This window comes from Morone saxatilis, unplaced genomic scaffold (genome assembly GCF_004916995.1).
Source record: "Morone saxatilis isolate NCDOM2014 unplaced genomic scaffold, NCSU_SB_2.0 Contig12, whole genome shotgun sequence".
Lineage (NCBI taxonomy): Eukaryota > Metazoa > Chordata > Actinopteri > Moronidae > Morone > Morone saxatilis.
The window spans coordinates 21963669-21981000 of NW_023339674.1; the positions used below are offsets into that span (position 1 = coordinate 21963669).

General features: G+C 42.2%; 2 protein-coding genes across 2 annotated transcripts in view; both read left to right on the top strand.

Annotated features, from left to right (window-relative positions):
• nhsa (Nance-Horan syndrome a (congenital cataracts and dental anomalies)) overlaps positions 1-3216 on the top strand; it is a 55705-nt gene extending 52489 nt beyond the window's left edge. The window contains exon 9 of the mRNA XM_035653680.1: positions 75-3216. Within this exon, the coding sequence (XP_035509573.1) occupies positions 75-696 (622 nt within the window). The 3' untranslated portion in view covers positions 697-3216. The remainder of the gene's footprint in view (positions 1-74) is intronic.
• A 4134-nt stretch (positions 3217-7350) lies between these two features.
• LOC118321485 (retinoic acid-induced protein 2-like) lies at positions 7351-16776 on the top strand. Its single transcript, XM_035652818.1, has 2 exons — positions 7351-7487; positions 13242-16776. Exon 2 carries the CDS (start codon positions 13319-13321, stop codon positions 14951-14953), a length of 1635 nt encoding a protein of 544 aa, XP_035508711.1. The 5' UTR covers positions 7351-7487; positions 13242-13318; the 3' UTR covers positions 14954-16776.
• The last annotated feature ends 556 nt before the right edge of the window (positions 16777-17332 follow it).

The following is a 17332-nucleotide window of genomic DNA, read 5'->3' on the forward strand; positions in this document are numbered from 1 at the left end:
GAATAGTGGCCCCTTTGTGTAGGCTTCGTGTTTACAGAGGTTACAAGTAGCTAACTGTATTTCTTCATGTTCAGGTCCAAAAGGAAAGTGTTGGGCAGGAAGGATTCCACTGAGTTGGGTGGGAGGAACCGCCTCAGCGCTGCATCAGGGAACACACCACCCAGCAGCACTGTGAGTTCCCCAGTGTCGCTGGTGTCACCCTCCTCTGCCATGACCCCCCCAAGGGTCACCGGGCCCATATACAGAAACGCAAAGAAGTCCAGCACCTCCAACGAGGAGTTCAAACTGCTGCTGCTCAAAAAGGGCAGCCGCTCGGACTCAAGTTACCGCATGTCTGCTACGGAGATCCTCAAGAGCCCCATCACCCCTAAATCTCCTGGAGACTCCCTGACCGAGTCGCCCAGACAGCCCGAAGAGCCCGCCTCCCCACTGCAACAACAGCAGCATCCATCAGGACCAGATCAGCTCTCCAGCCCGTACCCCAGAGCCAACGCTGAGGGCTTCTCCCCAAAATCCTTCCCCACATCTGCTTCTTCGAGGCAGGGCCGCTCCAGAATCCCCCCGCCTGCCAACAGCAGCCGCTACGGCATGCGCGGCAGACTGTTCTCGGCGCCCATGCAGGCGATCTCTGAGGGCGAGACAGAGAACTCAGACGGAAGCCCTCATGACGACCGCTCATCACAGGGCTCCACGTAGAAAGAAAAAAGTACATGTGTCAAAACGTATGAAATTATTTTGTTAGTTTACAGTAAGAACACATGGACCAGAGTGAGTTTTAATATATATGAGATGTGGCGAGGACAGTAGTATTGATGAAGTTAATGTGGTATTCAGAAACCATTTTGTTAATAATCATAAATTTAAGTTTCATATCTGTTTACTTTTGGTTAGTATTCTGTGGATACAATTTTACATGTGTTCAGAAATGTTTTATACATACAGTATGTCTAAGAAATATCCTTATGATACAGACACTTAGAAAACAGGAGACCAGATTATTTAGCATTCTGTAGAAACATATGACTGATTAATAAAAATGATGAGCAGGACATTATTCCGGTTCAGTTTCACAGAAACAAACAGGCTGACGTGGTTCTAAAATAAAAAAATAAATCATTATTAGGTTAGTACCTAAAGCCATGTACCTTCCTTCAGCCCTATTACAGTATATTAATGATAAATCTTAACTGTTCTGCTGTCAGATCTTTCTCTCAGTTAACAGTTTGTATCAGTATCTTGTAAAAGTAGAGAAATATATTGGATTAACTGTTTGTATTCTGTGAATACCTATGCAATTACACACAATTTTTTACATTTCTTCAAGCCAGTTTTTCCAATCATTTTAATACCCCCCTCCCCAACTGAACATCAGGACTAACACTGTGTGAGAAGCAGCAGTGGGAAAAAAAATGTGAAGCCTCAATGCATCGATTCATATTGATGTGTTTGTATATTTTACTCAGTCTTTTTAAAAGCATATTGTAAATTATGTCAAAGAAAGCTTACTATCACAACATTTTAAAATTCTCATGCAATAAGACGAGTAACTAGAGGCGAGATGGGAAATGTCAAAGCCAAGCACTAACTTGACAATCTTAGGAGACAAGACGGGAGCAGGTGTTAACATGGGAGAAGAAAAAGTGATCAAAAAGTTGGAGGTAGTGAAATAGGAGAGCTGTAAAAGAATGAGGAGGTCGTATGTTTTTAAAAAAAAAACGTAATAATGGTAATTTCTGGTTTGCTGACTTGGCGTGTTTACGAATTGTTGAAAGGGGCAAGTGGAAAGTGTTCAGGAGGATCTAATATGCCTTATTTTGCTCATCAAGAGAGACAATAAGTGACAAAGCAGCTTGGGCCTCAGCAAGTTGAGTGTTTTTGTGAGATTTTTCAATTTTTGATGGAGGATGTAAAGTTAAATTTGGAGCCAGGTTATCTTCTGTGAGAACAAGTTCTGGATTTGGGGAGGTGGCATTTGCTGCTGTTTTGTACCAAATGCTCCTCTATTTTATTCCCCATCAAAATCTAACCTGCCCATGGTTTCATATTTTCTGTGTCACAGCAATTTAAATATATTTATTTTTATAACTGACACACAAAATCTCTGTACGCTCCCCTATTTGGTTTACATCTTTAGATAACTTAAAACTGAAACCTTTGGATGGAAGTATGCAATGAATTGCTGGTATTATTAATAACATATTTTATTAGATTACTTATTTTGTTTATAAGAGACACATTTTAAATCTTATTTCAGACACTGGTTGCAGAGACAAATAGGAAAGCAACTCATTACTGTCATTGAAAGATGGCACGAACAGTCATAAGCTACAAGTAAGGTTTTAGTTGTAACCCTGTCACACATATTCACAATAATGTTATAAGTACAAGGTGTTTATTGCAGTGATGGTACTCAACCATTATGCAAAAATGACTAAAAGTCAATGTAGTCATATTGCCCTACATTTGGAAGACTGTTCTTCTATATAGGTACACTGTAAATATCAACAAAATTTTGGCCTTAATGATCCTCCATACTAATGAAATGTCATATAACAGGGTACATAATGGGTTATGTCTGTGAACCTTCATTCCAACCTTTTTATTTTTCATTCTTTTTGTTTTTTTGCACTGATAAAGTGATGTTTGTGAAGTTTCATTTGTCTCTTGCTGTACCTGGAGATATTTATAGACTTTTACATGGAGCTGTTTCCTTGAATAATATTCACACTCTGAGTACTCTTTAGGAGTGGAGTAGATGCTTCTGCCAAAGGCTAGAAACATGCACGTTAGTGGCATCAAACTGTTTTTCTCTTCTCGTTTACTTGACTGAGACGCTCTTGAAAAACATAAAACCGATACTAAAGAAGAATTACAGCGTAACTTATGGTACTAGACTCATTTTACTTCAGATCAACCTCTATATACTGTAGGTATCAGCTTTGTATTTTTTTGTACAAACTTGTAAATACAATAACTTTTGGAATTGTCACAAAGGTTGTTGAATTGTTTCTTATGTAAAAAAAATGTTTTCAAAGTTTACATTAATTTCAAACCTTTGTATATTTTTGAGCTGTGGAACACTTTGTCTTGTATTTATTTTTTAGTAAGCATTGTGGAAATCCCATAGTAAATCCTATCAAAGCCAAGTGCTAGCACAACAGGCTGCTTAGCAAATGTGTATAAAAGACAAATAAATGTGACTGCTTGGAAAATGGTTCTCTGGGTCAATGGTGAAGTTAATTATTGCTACTTATTTTACTTATTTTAAAGGTGCCATAAAGTATAGAAATATATGAGGACAACATGTTACGATTTACTGTAACAGAAGATACGACATGTGTCTGTCTGTATGTTATTATATAAAATATAAAATATTATATCACTTACAGGGGCCACTGCATGCTTTTAGTATTGGTACCTACATTTAAAGTACATTTTGCAGAAAATACTTAGGTACTGAAGGAACCTGTGTATATTGGTTCATATGGATTTTTGTCTTGTGTTCACATGAGGTTGCAACACTTTTAGAGTTGATGTGTTTTACAGGACTGCAGTGTCAGATTTGTCTTCAAAAGATGGCGCCATATCGTACAACAAAATAAGATCTTAGGAATCTGGCTTTGGTCTCACAGTACCATCCTGTGAATTAGGAAAAGATCATATAAATCAAATGTATTAATATTCTGTGCATGCGCAACTGGAGAAGTTGTAAATTCAAACTTAAAAAACACCAAAACATCCATTAAAATCCAAACTATATTTTTCTTTTACACTGTAAGCCAAATTCATAGTATTTATATGATATGATGTTACACTGGTATGATATATATTTATGTGTTTTGCTGTTTCTTAACTAGAAATAAACATCTTTGAGGTTTTAGGCAATATTCTGAATCACTGTTAATGTCACAGCAGCCACTGATTTAAATGAACACTAGATGGAGTTCTTTGGCTGAATACACAGGAGAAATCTTGCTGGGTAATTTAATGCAAATTGAGTGAAAATTTAAATTAGGCCTCTTTGTGTCCTGACCAGAAAAAAAAAACACAGCTGAGACTATAAAAAAATCTTAAGTCTGAACAGGTTCCCCTCTGCACAACAGGCTGTAGTTATTAACGTGTCATTTCTGCATGTGCTATGTCACTTTCATGGTTGTGCTCCAGCTCCAAAGTCGGTGTGAATTCTCTTTGTTGCTCTGGCTAATGTCAGACGGGCCTGTGACGGACAAAAACTCCTTGTTCTCAGTCGGTGGATGTCAACTGAGCTCAGATTGTAAGAGAAAAAGAAAAAAAAAGGTAAACAAAGCCTGGGACTGTTTGGCACCCCAAGTGGGTACTCATCAAAGGGCACGCTGACCGTGAACCCTAACCTCAATTAACATTGGAGACAGGATGCTTTGGCATGAGTGGTAGGTAGTGAAGAAATCAAGTGTTTCCATTCCCAAGAGAAATATATGGGCTGCATCACAATGTGTGCAATGTGCCCAGATGGAGAATAAAATGGAAATATTTAGATTTCAGTTGTGGAGCACCTAACCATGAGGGATCATCCTAAAGCTTTGATGGTGGTTGACTACAGAGATGTCTCTCTTTCAGTGTTTGTGTTGTACCGCAGCCTTTGTGTCATTATTTGCCCTCCAGCTGTACAGACAGTACAGTAGATATTGTATATATAAGTATGAAGAACATGGACAAAGGACAAGTAAAGAACACACACAACCTCTCAGCACTCACTGCAGATGTAAGGGACTGAAAATGATAAGAAAAGGGTGAGCAGGAGAGGTTTTCTATTTCATATCATGTTTCTATTTTAATTTGGCCTTTTGAGATGTGTCATATGAACAAAGAAATCAAATGGTTGAAGATCCAGTCTGTGTAACATTTAGGAGGATCTATCGGGAGAAATTGAATGTAATATTCATAGATATGTCTTCCTTTGTGTATAATGGCCTGAAAATAAGAAACACTGTGTTTTTCGTTACCTTTGAATGAGCCGTTTTTATCTACAGAGGGTCCTCTTCTGCGCCGTCTGCCATGTTGAACCGCCATGTTCCTACGGTAGCCCAGAACAGAAGAACCAAACACTGGCTCTAGATAAGGCCTTTTGCAGCCACTATAGTTTCTCCTACACGCTAGGAAGGTGAATTTGCAACTTCATGACTAGATATCACTATCACTGGTCCTGTAAAACAATGAGGAGGCTTTCATGTGCAGCCTGAGTTATAAACAAGGTCAACTCGCGTCTCTGTAAAGGTGTATTCAGACAGAAAGCTGTTGACAAATTTTGCCTCATATCATTTGTGCAAATTTGTGTTTATTCCTCCCATTTCTGTTCTTCTTCCCCTTGTCTCTGAAAGTTTATTAAGCAAATTTATAAAGCACTGGGATTAGAATTTTTTTCACTAAAGCTGAAACATTTGCAACTTGTATGGACACATCTTCAATTCAAGTCTTGCCATCTTGTTCTGTTTGAACACACAGTAAAAAGGCTTTGTTTTACACACGTTTTCAACGTTGTATTGAGAAACGCAGCACATGTGGAGCTAATTAATGATTACTGAGAGAGCATCTCGCAAAAAGTGCTTAATTTCTCACCTGACCTACACAGTGATTCCTTTATTTTGCATCATAACAGGAAGACAAACTGTACAGAAATTTAATGTTTCATATAAACTTACCTCATAAAGTACACCCATAAAGGTGCTGCCTGTCACTGGTTTGCACATTTTGTGGTTATAAAAACAGTTTATTTACCAGCTCTTTAGTCAAAAACAGAGGGGCGGTATTTTCACCATTTTCTTCCATATTTGGATTTCTACATTTAGTTGTCTAGTATTTTTTCAGCATAAATGTACCCTAAACAGTCTGATCATCCACACTAATAATCGTTGTTTTAGATTTGATTATGAAGTATTGATTGCATGGAGATCCATCAGAACCGCACCATAAGTGCTGATCTGAGCTGTATTTCCTTCCATGTGAGTCATACTGACTGTAGGCAGGGTGGGGGGAGGAACACTGAGGAGGTAACCACACCAAAGTCTCCACCAGGCCACCAGGGTGTATTGTGAGGCTCATTATAGTGCATTAAACAGACTCCCTGCGGAACAATGAGAGGCCCCGGGGCCCTAAGGCAGAGCCTGAGGCTGGCTGGGACTGATATGAAGACCCAGGGGACCCTGCTCACCCGGGCCTGTCGCTACCAGACTTTCATCCACAGCTGCCAAACTCCATTCTCCTCAGCTTCTGTCATCAGCCACTCACCAGGCTCAGACCGTCTGGAGGACTGTTTAAAATAAACAAATTAAATATATTCTTATATTGCTTCTAAATTGTACCGACATGAGCTAACAGAGTGTAGCTTTCATGACCCAATCATACAAGGTAATGTATCTCTGTGCATTTATACAATCTCATTTTCCTCATATACATTTTATTTATGATTGAGTCATCCCACTCTCTCACTTCCTCAGTCGAGGTTTCTGGTCATTTTTAGTGGTTATGATCAGGATTAGTTCATGTGAGGTTCTGGTGGTATTCATATCTTTATTTATGCCAAATTACAACCACAGGGTCCACAGGGTCCACACCAGACTTATACAGATTATAGGGATCTGTAATTTGGTACTAATTGAAGGGGAAATATGGAGGTCCTTGAAAACAAATCTATCTCCATTTAAACTCAAATAAATATAAATAAATGATTCATTTATTATTGGAAACTTTCTTCTCCATATATTGTAATTAGTTGATTATATGATTATATCCATGCCTGTAGACAAATGTCCCAAATTATCCACTAATTCAGTTAGTCATTCAATTCAAGAAAAAAAGGAGAGATTTAAGGAAAGTGAACAGAAGTTTGTGTAGTAGAAAGATGTTTTTTCCTGCTCTCCTTTCCTGGTAATAATCGATCATTCCCTTTAAGTTGCGACCCCTTGTGGGGGTCCCAACCACATTTGGGATCCATTGCCGTGGAAATGGATTTCACTAACTGGAAATGTAGACTTCCAATTAAATGTTCTCGTTATTTCTCTCTAGTAAACGCCAAATTACATACTTTCTTTCAGGAAACTTCTATTTTTTAGAGAACGCAGACCTGTAAAATAGAGCGTCACCCGCACTGGCATTGACAGACATCAACACAATATTTTCTGCACTATATGGATTATTTTATTTCTTTTTTTAAGTTCATGTAGTCCTATCTATTTTTCAGCTTTTGATATATATATTCTTATTGTTAATATTAGGCCTACTTGCCTATTCTTTATTAATTTATTTCTTTTTTTCATCGCTCCCTGTGTAGAGGAGGAGGGAGGACCCGCTGACGCTGCTGCGTGCGCAGCTTCAGTCTGGAGTCGCTTCGACGGAACCGCAATGAAGAGATAAATAGAAGCCTTATCTATTTATTTTAAAGTCTCATTCATTGACCAGTGAGAGGGGGCAGCAGGCCTGGGAAACTGCTAATGCGCTCTTCTGCTTGGTAGGTGAGTAAATGTTGGTGTTTGTAGCAAGACTGGGATTTTGTACAAGAATTAGATTAAAGGCAAGGAGATGAAACAGGGTGAGCCAAGGCTTTTCTGATTTGAACGTCGCTTATTCGCTGAAACATTAATTCGTTTCAACATTAGCACGCAGATTAACTGGGAATTATTTAGCTAGTGGCACGGTCCCGGTTTTAAATCGCATTAAAGCCTTTTTTCCCATTTTAGAGACGATTTGCGCAGCTAGCTCGTGTCGAGAAACGCTCACTGTCTGTCAGCGCGAGCTCGTTTTTTAAATATTCGCCCGATGAACCGGAACTTCAGAAATAACACGTTGTGATTTAGCGCGAGGACCCCTCTGTCCGCGTTACATTACTGTCTTTATGGCAGCGGAGCGTCACGCGCCCTCAGCCCTTCATGTTATTGCCGTGTGATGTGCGGGGACGTGCGCACACTCGACGCACAGCCTCCTGCTCTTCATGGCGACCCGTCGGCTCACTGAGGGACCAGACACATCAGTGAGCGGGCTGCTAACGGGGATATTTGTCTGGGAGGACGTTCACGCTGTCTGTAGAGAAATAAAAATGTCACAACTGAATAAATAATGGAAATATCCTCAGTTGAACCGGCAGTGTCACACTCGGGGCCTGTTACAGCAGCCTGGGCTTTAACAGCCTGTGCATTTGCTATGAATGTCCTGTCACATGTGCCAATGGCAGAACTGGTGTAGGAAAATATCGGATTTTAACAATGGTACAGATAAAGCTGAGCTTCCCTCAGTAATGCTGGAATCCACATAGCAGGAAAACAATACATTACTTTAATTTCTGATGTTTCATGTTCAGGTTGTATCGAGAGGCATTGTGTATTTCTTACTATTATCTCTAAACGCATACTAAACATATGCATTATGCAGTGTGTCTTAGTCCACCTATTTGCTCAGAGGGCATTATAGTTCATACCCATAACAATACTTGCCCCCAGTGGTGCAAGCCTGTGGTATAAATGTGATATGGTTAAATGGTTACATATTGTCACCATTTTACCATCTGGAACAGTATTTGTCAAAGAGCAGCTGGATAAAACAGTGACTTATTGTTACACAGCGATCACAATGACCACTGTTCCAATTGAATTCATTAGAAGTGTTAAATTATTCAGCAAATTTGACTATTACTGTGGGATTTAGGAGATCAGCTGGGGCACAGCCAGCTGAATAAAAGAGAATCTGCACTGATGTGAAAGCAGCCGGCGTCAGTGCGAGGATGTGAGGCTCATGAATGAGGCTCCATGTGTCTCACTAATGAGGTGTAATTGGCTATTGGAGCGGAGGGGTGTCGAGGCCCGGTGACCTTTAGATCATCTGCGGCGCTCCATCCATCCCCGGTGCTTTGTTCCCTCTGGTCGGAACGCTAAATCCAACCCATAACAGGGAAATGTTCTAACAGCAAAGAAAGAGAGCAGCTCCTGCAATGTATGTGGACTGCAGTGCAGTTTAATGCAGCTGAGGTTGAGGCGTTGTTGTTTTCTCCCTGCTATTGACTCAGTAAAGCATACATTCCATCAATGAGGCAAGGAGAAAAAAAGGAAATGTGGAAATCATTACAGTAACGGGGACAGGGGAGGGGTTTCATTTGGCTCACTGTTGGGTCTCTTCTTGCCTATTTAGTCAATTAGCTGTTGCTGGCTAGTGAACACAAAGCTCTTACAGATGATGTGGGAGTTAGCAACGGCATTGGATGTGTGGCTGATCTTATCAGGCCTCAAAAGAAACAAACACTGTGCGTCCATTCAACAGCGAGATTGCAGGTTTGTTTGCGTTGCGTGTTTCTTACATGAGCTCATATTGTTAAATGAAGACGGCATTGCGCTGGTGCTATTTTTATCTGAAGCTAATCGACGAGCTGCATCGTGGTGTGGAAATGTCTAACTGCTAACAAGCTGAATTCAGGAAGATGAATGAGTTTATGCTAAAGCCATTCATGGAAAATAAGATTGGGTTTCATTTTCTGACACACATTCTGAATTTGTGCAGCTTTACACAGGTCTGACTGCGCTGCCTGAGAGGAGATGGAAGCAGTTCATCTTGGGTTATATAAGTGGACTTTAACTCTGGAGGTAAAGAGGAACAAGTAGAGACATTTGGCCCATCAGCAGGAGTCAAAGAGCTGTTTATTGCTGCTTATGTGACGTCTTTCTTTGACCTTCCCTCTCTGTGATAACACAGAGACAAAGCAGAGTCACACAGTCAGATAATGTGACAGTGAAAAAAAACAAAGATGAACATGCTCTCTATGTACTTTGGCTCGCTCTCCACTTTTCTGGCCAAACTTCCCTCTTCTGCAGAGTTCCACATTGCACTCACATGATTCAAGTGCGGAGAGTGTGGAGCAGTGAGCTGTGAGCCGCTGTTTGCTGGAGGGGGAGAGAGCCCAACCAACACTGGTGCTGACTGCTGCTTAGGAAGGTCACCTGATCTGAAGGCCCAGAGTAATGCTCACTAACGCTATTTTTATTTCTTCTCATAAAACATAAAGCCCACGCATAAAAACGTGATTTCACCCTGCCAGCTAAATTAAGAGGGAGCGTTAAATTGAGTTGATTATGTGGGCTTATTCCCCTCACTTTGTGCACAAATCGGGCCAAACCATTACGGCCTGTGACAGTGGGGGAGTCTTAACCAAGAAAGGCCTCTTTCATATTGGTCAGCGAGGCTTCATGGTGTCACAGACCTCATGATCATGTTATCAAGCAGGAAATGTCTTGCCACAAACTTCCTGGAATGCAAGTGAGACTGTAGCATCAAAATGCTGGGAAAATAGAAGAGGTCCTCATTTCTTATTCAGGCTTCATTTAGAACTTTAGATCCAGTTTTCTCTTTCTTCTCTTGCAGAAAGGGTGAGGATAAGTGAGGTACTGAAGACATTGAGAAGAAAAATCTGTTGGAAGAGTCTTGTAAGACAGATGCCTTTGCTTGGATTCTTGTGTCAACACTTGGTCCAAGTCCTGTTTTTCTGGCCTGGGAGCCCATAAGTTGCAGGATGAGTCTTCCCTGTGAGGACAGAGCAGCGTGTTTGGTACATGGACCACACTGACCTGCCGGCCCCTCACTCAGAGAGCCCACCCTTAAAGATCCGCCAGCTCTAGACTGAGCTGGGTACAAGCCTCGAGCTATAAATGCACAAATGCTCTTATTGGTGTTCTTATGGGGTATGTTTGAGCGTGTTTCTGGATTCCCGAGGCACACGCACTTCCCAGGCCTGTCCCATGTGTGTAGCAGGTTATCGGCCGACCGTCTGGCTGTAGAGTCCCCTGTGTAATCCATCAGAGCCATATTACAATGTCTCATCTATGCTACAGAACAATATAAAAGCAGCCTGGGGGGATAGAGCGCTCCTCCTCGCTGCTCAGTGAGGCAACCCAACACCACATGAAGGCTGCTCAGAAAAGACAAAGTGTCACGCTTTTAGAAAATTGGAACTGCATGTGGGCATTTAATTGAGTTTTCCACTTACAAGGTACGGCGTAGTCAGTTGTTACATTTCAGGTTGTTTAAAGCGCTCCCCTTCCCAAGACCTGAGCATGTTACCCTTGCTGCTACCATCAGTATGAATAATTGACCGTGCTGACATTGGATGCATTGTATCTCCAGGCACCCAGGGGACCTTTTATCACTACAGATGGGTGAGGGTTGACAGCCAGTGCCGGCAGGACATGTGTTGTGTGCAAGTGTCATGTAGTGAAGAGGAAAGGCAACAAACAACAGGCTTATAAAAGCACGGTAACTTCTGTGGTGACAGATCGATACATAGATGGTAGTTGAGTTATGAACTGGGTGATTTATTCCACTAAAAGCTTCTCTCTGTAGATATTGTAGCTCGGGGGTCTGGCATATGAAACGCTTCCGTCCCTTGAGCTGCATATGGCTTATTCCCCCAGGCTGCAGCTCTTCTGCTGGAGACCTAAACCAAGAGAGACGAGTGGAGGAGGGGGAGAATGGAAAGATGTAAATCATTTACAGTGTGTCTGTAATCAGCAACATAACCGAGTGACGGCTGTGTCGTACCTCACTGAGACCGATGTTTGAGTCCAGGAAGCAGATGATCTGTTTTCGTGTTTGTTAAAGATTAGACAAGGAAGTCTTGTCTTTGTTGGCGGGATTAAGGTCGCAACTAATAATTACTGTCGTTATCAGTGGATCTATAGATTATCTTCTTGCTTAATCTATTAGCCGTTCAGTCCATAAAAGGACAGATAATAGTGAAGAATGCCCATCACATTTTCCCAGAAAGTGACAAATGACTCAGTTTGACAGAAGAAAAAAGCAGCAAGCGTCACATTTGAGATTTCTTCTTGAAACTCCAACAACTAATACAATATCAAAACAAAAACAGCTGGCTATTCATTTTCTGTGGGTTGACTAATGAATAAATTGACTGGTTGTTCCTGTTCCAGCTTCCAGTGATATTAGTGCCGTCTTTCACCGAAATCAACATTTCCCTTCTAATTGGTTCAATTTATGCCCTGCTGATGAAGATAATGTGACATTTCTAACATATTAGGCATACATAATCCCTCTTATCTTCTCTGGGCAAGGCAAGTTTATTCATGTAGCACTGGAAGCAGGCCATTCAAAGTGCTTCACATGAGACATAAACTGTCATTACCTTCATATTGGACCAGTTTCTGTTTACCTTTTAGTGTTAATTACAGTAAGAGGGAATAACAGCAAACAGGATCATTGGACTCTGGAACATACAGCAGACAGCCTCAGACAGCCTCATCTCAATTTCCTGTGTTGAATCACAGTGAGTGTGCTCTAATTTGGTTCCATGTGATGATGTATGAAGGACTGTAAAGTCTTACTCAGTTTACTGTAATTATTTGTTTGGGGATGAGTTGTAAGGCCCAGTAATGCATTTTAATTGCTAATGTCATTTCCCCCAGTGGAGAGATGAGTGACATTAGGAACTGGGCCAGTTTGTCAGACATTACTTAAAGGGGCACTGCACCTATTTGAGCCTGTGGTGACTGGCAGGTGTAATCCCTGTGGCTCTGGAGGGGCGTTTCCTAAAGATGACCTTGATGATGTCACAGTGGTGTCATCAGGGTAGAGGTGTGTACTTTCACAGGTGTGGGTGTTTACCAGAGTTATTATAGTTTTGTATTTGGCATTTTTTTAAGTTTTCAATCAATGTACTTTCAGTTAGTTTTATTGTTCAAAAATGTTTAACTTTACTTTTGTTTTTATTAGTTTCAGTGTTAGTATTCTTTATTATTATAATAAGGGGGTATTTGTTAGGGGCAAATGTTTACAATAGGTATCACAACACATTGAGTCACGTAAACATCTCAGTCTGTTTTTATTTGATTTAAGTTATTTCAGCTTTTTCTCTTTTTCTAAAGTCTACTGTTTATTTGTACTTCAGTTCACTAAAATGTTTGTTCACCTGCCTCGTTTTAGTTTCTATTTCTGTTGTAGTTAACTATAAAAACCATGTCTGCCTCTTCCCAGTATATGTTTTACACTAAATCACTGGAGTGCCCTTCTATAATTCAATTCAGTCTTAATTTGATGGAATATTTTGCTCATAAAGTAAATATGAATAACTGAGCTGTAACGCGACGTGGAGCCAGTGTCCTTCAAATGGCTGCGAGGACACATTCCAGAGATTTCTACAGGTGGAAGATTCTCCACATAGAACCCATTTTTGAAACTACTTCACATCATAAAACACTCTGTTTCCTGTATTTCAGGGCTGCCTAGAACAAGAATGGATGAGACCTGTCACTAGCACTTGATGAAGATTTGGATTGACTCTTCAAACTGAACTATGGAGGGCAGTGATGATGTGTCTGTGACCCTGACACAGTCCCAGACTGAAGTGTGCAGCGCTGAGGTGGGAGGAGGACAAATCCCCGGGAAAGCGGAGGACGGAGCAAGTCCGCTGGTTCCTGCCGACTCATGTGGCGCAACGGGAATGAGCAAAGGAGGGCTGTCTGAGCTGGCGGAGCCTCCTGCGCCGTCAGTGGTGAGTCCCTCCGCCGAACCTCCGGGAGGTGTGGCGCTCAAAGTGGCCACAACTGTACTACACCCGGTGTGCCTGGGAGAGAGCCCGCTGATGCTGCCCATTCACCTCCAGATGGCCGGAGCGGCCGGGCCTCAGCTCGGTCAGATGGGGGCAGCGCCGTACTTGATAACAAGCCAAAGCCCAGTTTCACTTCCCCTGGTCTTGGATCAGCAGGTCATCCAGCACATGAGTCCCTCTGTGATTCCTCAGACCACAAGCTGTCCTCAGCTGCCGCTCCAGAACAACGTCCTGTGTCAGAATCCTTTGACGTTTGGTCTACCTCCGGCCGTCGAGCAGAAGTCAGCGGGACAAACGCAGGACGCCAACCTGCTCTCCCTCCTGCAGAATCCGGCTTTTGCGGCCATCCTGCAGGATCTCTTCCCTTCCCAGGCAGGCTCATCCAGCTGTCAGTCACCAGGCTCTACCTTCTTCCCCCTCCCTCCCCTCACGCCTCCCTACACCTCCCCTCTGGCCCCGTTAGTGCCGCCTGCCACTCTTCTAGTTCCCTACCCTGTCATCATCCCCCTGCCAGTGCCTCTGCCCGTCCCTCTTCCCATCCCCATTCCTGTCCCTCAGGCCGAGGACTCAAAGGGCAACATGCCAAAACCAGTTTGCACTGTCAGTAAAAGCACTCAGACTTCTCCAAAAGATACTACCTCTCCTTCGTTGTCTTCGAGCAGATGCATGCCATCGTTCCAGCCACAAAATGTGTCCCCGTCCTCAGTTCCTCTAGATGAAGGACAAGCTTTGGACCTTTCTGTCAGAGCGTGTCCAGTTGAACTAAAACAGGAGTACCCCAGTCCACAGCAGGACAGTGTGCTCGACCTGTCAGTGCCTGGTGTGAGGAAAAAGTGCATTCAGTCGGAGAGAGAAGTAGCCTTCCATTCTGGTCCAGATACCAGTGCTACCTCTTTGTCTCTGGGGGTTGAATGCACTCAGAGTTTAGATTCCAAACTCCTGGGCAGTCTGGCTTCTCTGGAGTTCAGCCGGCAGCACAAGTGGGTGGTTGACAGCAGTGCTGGCGGGTCCAGTTCTCGGAACCAGGAGGCGTCTATCAGCGGAGCCGGAAACCTTGAGATAGTCAGCACCTCGCAGACGGCCAAGGTCATCGTTTCGGTGAAGGACGCCATCCCTGCCATCCTCTGCGGGAAGATCAAAGGCCTATCAGGAGTCTCCACCAAGAACTTTTCCATCAAACGAGACGGCAGCCAGGCGGCGTCTCTGCAGCAGCTCTACGCAGTGCCGTCGGCGTCCCAGGGGGAGCAACACGACCCCAACAACCCGCTTAAGAAGGTCCCCAAGAACAGGGCTATCAAACTGAAGAAAGTCAGCTCACAAGAGATCCATTTCCTTCCCATGAAGAAGCAGAGACTCGCAGCGCTGCTGCCCAGGAAGTGAACGTGCTCGGAGGAGGGGGATTAATAGCGGGTCCGCTCTCTGGTAATCCCTCCAGAGCGTGTAACATAAAACACATGTGGGGACATTCAGTAATCAAACTTACAAACTTACATCTCCAATCAAAGCTCAGAGTTTGGCTCCAAATGTTGCAGAAAGTGAGGCTCATGAATGTCTGACAGTGTGACAGTAGTTACAGAAAGGCTTTCCATTGGGCTCTTCTGAACTGCTGTGCTTTTTCATAATGCACTACTCTACGGTGTAATGCTGAACCAGAAATGTTTGTGTGTATGGCAGCTTAACGGGCTCTCCATGTGGCTTTGGAGATTGCCGTAATTATAAAGTCAGAAAATGTTCTTCAACATCTCCGATTCATAAAGACAAAGACACATGGGTTCCATTTCTCCATTTTGGATCATGGTTTGTTTCCACATGTAATTTTTTATTGAAGTGCACTGAAGACCTAAAACCCCTGATAGTTGAGGCTCTCACTGCTCCGAGCAGAGCAGTGTGTACTGGCAGGACGTGACTGAGACTGTTCAAACATGTCCCATCGTCGGAAATTCCCATAGTCATCAGTAGCTCAGTGGGGCGATTCATTCTCCTCTGATTGGTAGGGTTTAGCATGACAGGCCAATAATGACTTGGCAGGGCCAGAGCCACAATTTCATTATCTTGGCAACAGCCGTGGGTCGCGACAAAATACATTTTTATTTTGTGTAACAGCAGGGAAAAAAGGGATGTCTTAATGGTTTTGTGCTTTTTAAACAGAACTTTCTACGTGCCTGTCCAAATATAAGGAAAGTATTTCTGGAAAAGAGCTATTTTTATTGCTGGCTGAATTATCCCTTTTGAATTCATCAGCGCTTCAAAATAAGAGCCAAAGCTGAGAAAACACTTCACAGCAAGTGTATGAAACACGTGAACCTGCTGCTGTTTCCATTGACAGACACAGTGAATCTAGTTGGAGGTTTTAATATTAATTCACCTGATGAGTCAGCTGAGAATGTGAAGCGGACGCAAGGTGAATTTAACTGACTAAAGAAGAAATAATGATTTTCTTGGCTTCAGTGAGAGAAAATACCATTCGTATATTTAGTTATTAGTGTGTTATTAGTGTTATTAGAACCAGTATTGGTACCCCCCCTCCTTTTTATCAAACTTGTCGGTGTAAAGCATTTGTTCCCAGTGGTTTGGTATCATCCTTATTTTTTGTGGAAGATTTCTGTCCCATGATTATGATCAGAGTTGTGAATGTGAGAGTGTAGTCGTGTGTCAGGTTATTTATCCTATTGAGTGCACTTTGTCATAGTTTAGTTGGAAACATTACAGGGTGTTACTGCCTATTCTACTAAAACTGTGTTTCCCCTTTGTGATTACAGCATTTATGAAATCTGTGATTTATAGGCCAAGAACTAATAACAGCCACAGACTGTCGGGGTGGAAAATACCTAGTTCAGACTTTTTACCAGTTCTTTATTTATATCGACGTACTCGAGCAACTCATGTCTGCAGTCCATTCAACACAGAGCTCTTTGATTTAGTAGTTTGAACTGATCACTTTGGTTGTACAGGATTTAACCCTAATTTATTGTTTGTACAACTTTTATTTATACAGTGTGTATATAAACTGGATGGTCAGTGAGGAGACAAAGTGTGACTGGGTATAAAAAGACAGCTTCCTTTCTAACTGTCAGTCTCCTGAAGCACTTTTGACTTCCGAAAAATCTCCTGTTATTTTAATTAAGATGTCGGTGAAGAAACAGCAGTTGAAATGCGCTGACAGTTAAATGTTTGCTTACTGTACAGTATGTGTGCTTTTTATATGGAAGTGAACTAAAATCTCCAAAGTCTGAATCTGTGTCTGTGCCTTTTTTCTTGACAGTTTAATCTCAAACGAGTCTGTTTTTAGTCTTCCTTTTATGCACTTCACTGAAATCAGAAAAAACTGTTCTCATGTCAGGATTTAAATGTCAAAGGAGTCTGAAAGAGCAGATAAATAAAACACAGAAATGACAGACGTCAGTAAAACCGTTCAGGCGTTTAGGCATTCTTACCCTCTGTACATCCTGTAAAGTTTGGTTTGTATTCAAGTAGTTTGTCTTCACTTCACCCTTCATTCCTATCAAACTGCCCAACATCAAGAGTCTCCGTACAGTTCCTGAACTAAAGCCAGCTCAGTGACTGTACAGTAAACTCAGTCCCTCAAGTGTGTAAGCAAACGCTCTGCAGTAAAGGAGACTGACATGTCTGGATGCCACGTTCAAAACAAGGGATGTTTACAATAACTTCAGCACACACACTGTGAGCTGTGAGTGGTGTCAGGTTTGGGAATAAAGTAGAAGTACTAGCATCACACTTTTTACTACAGTGGAGAATTTA

Excerpts from the sequence above, each read along its gene's own strand:
- LOC118321485 (XM_035652818.1), top strand. The coding sequence starts at position 13,319 with ATGGAGGGCAGTGATGATGTGTCTGTGACCCTGACACAGTCCCAGACT.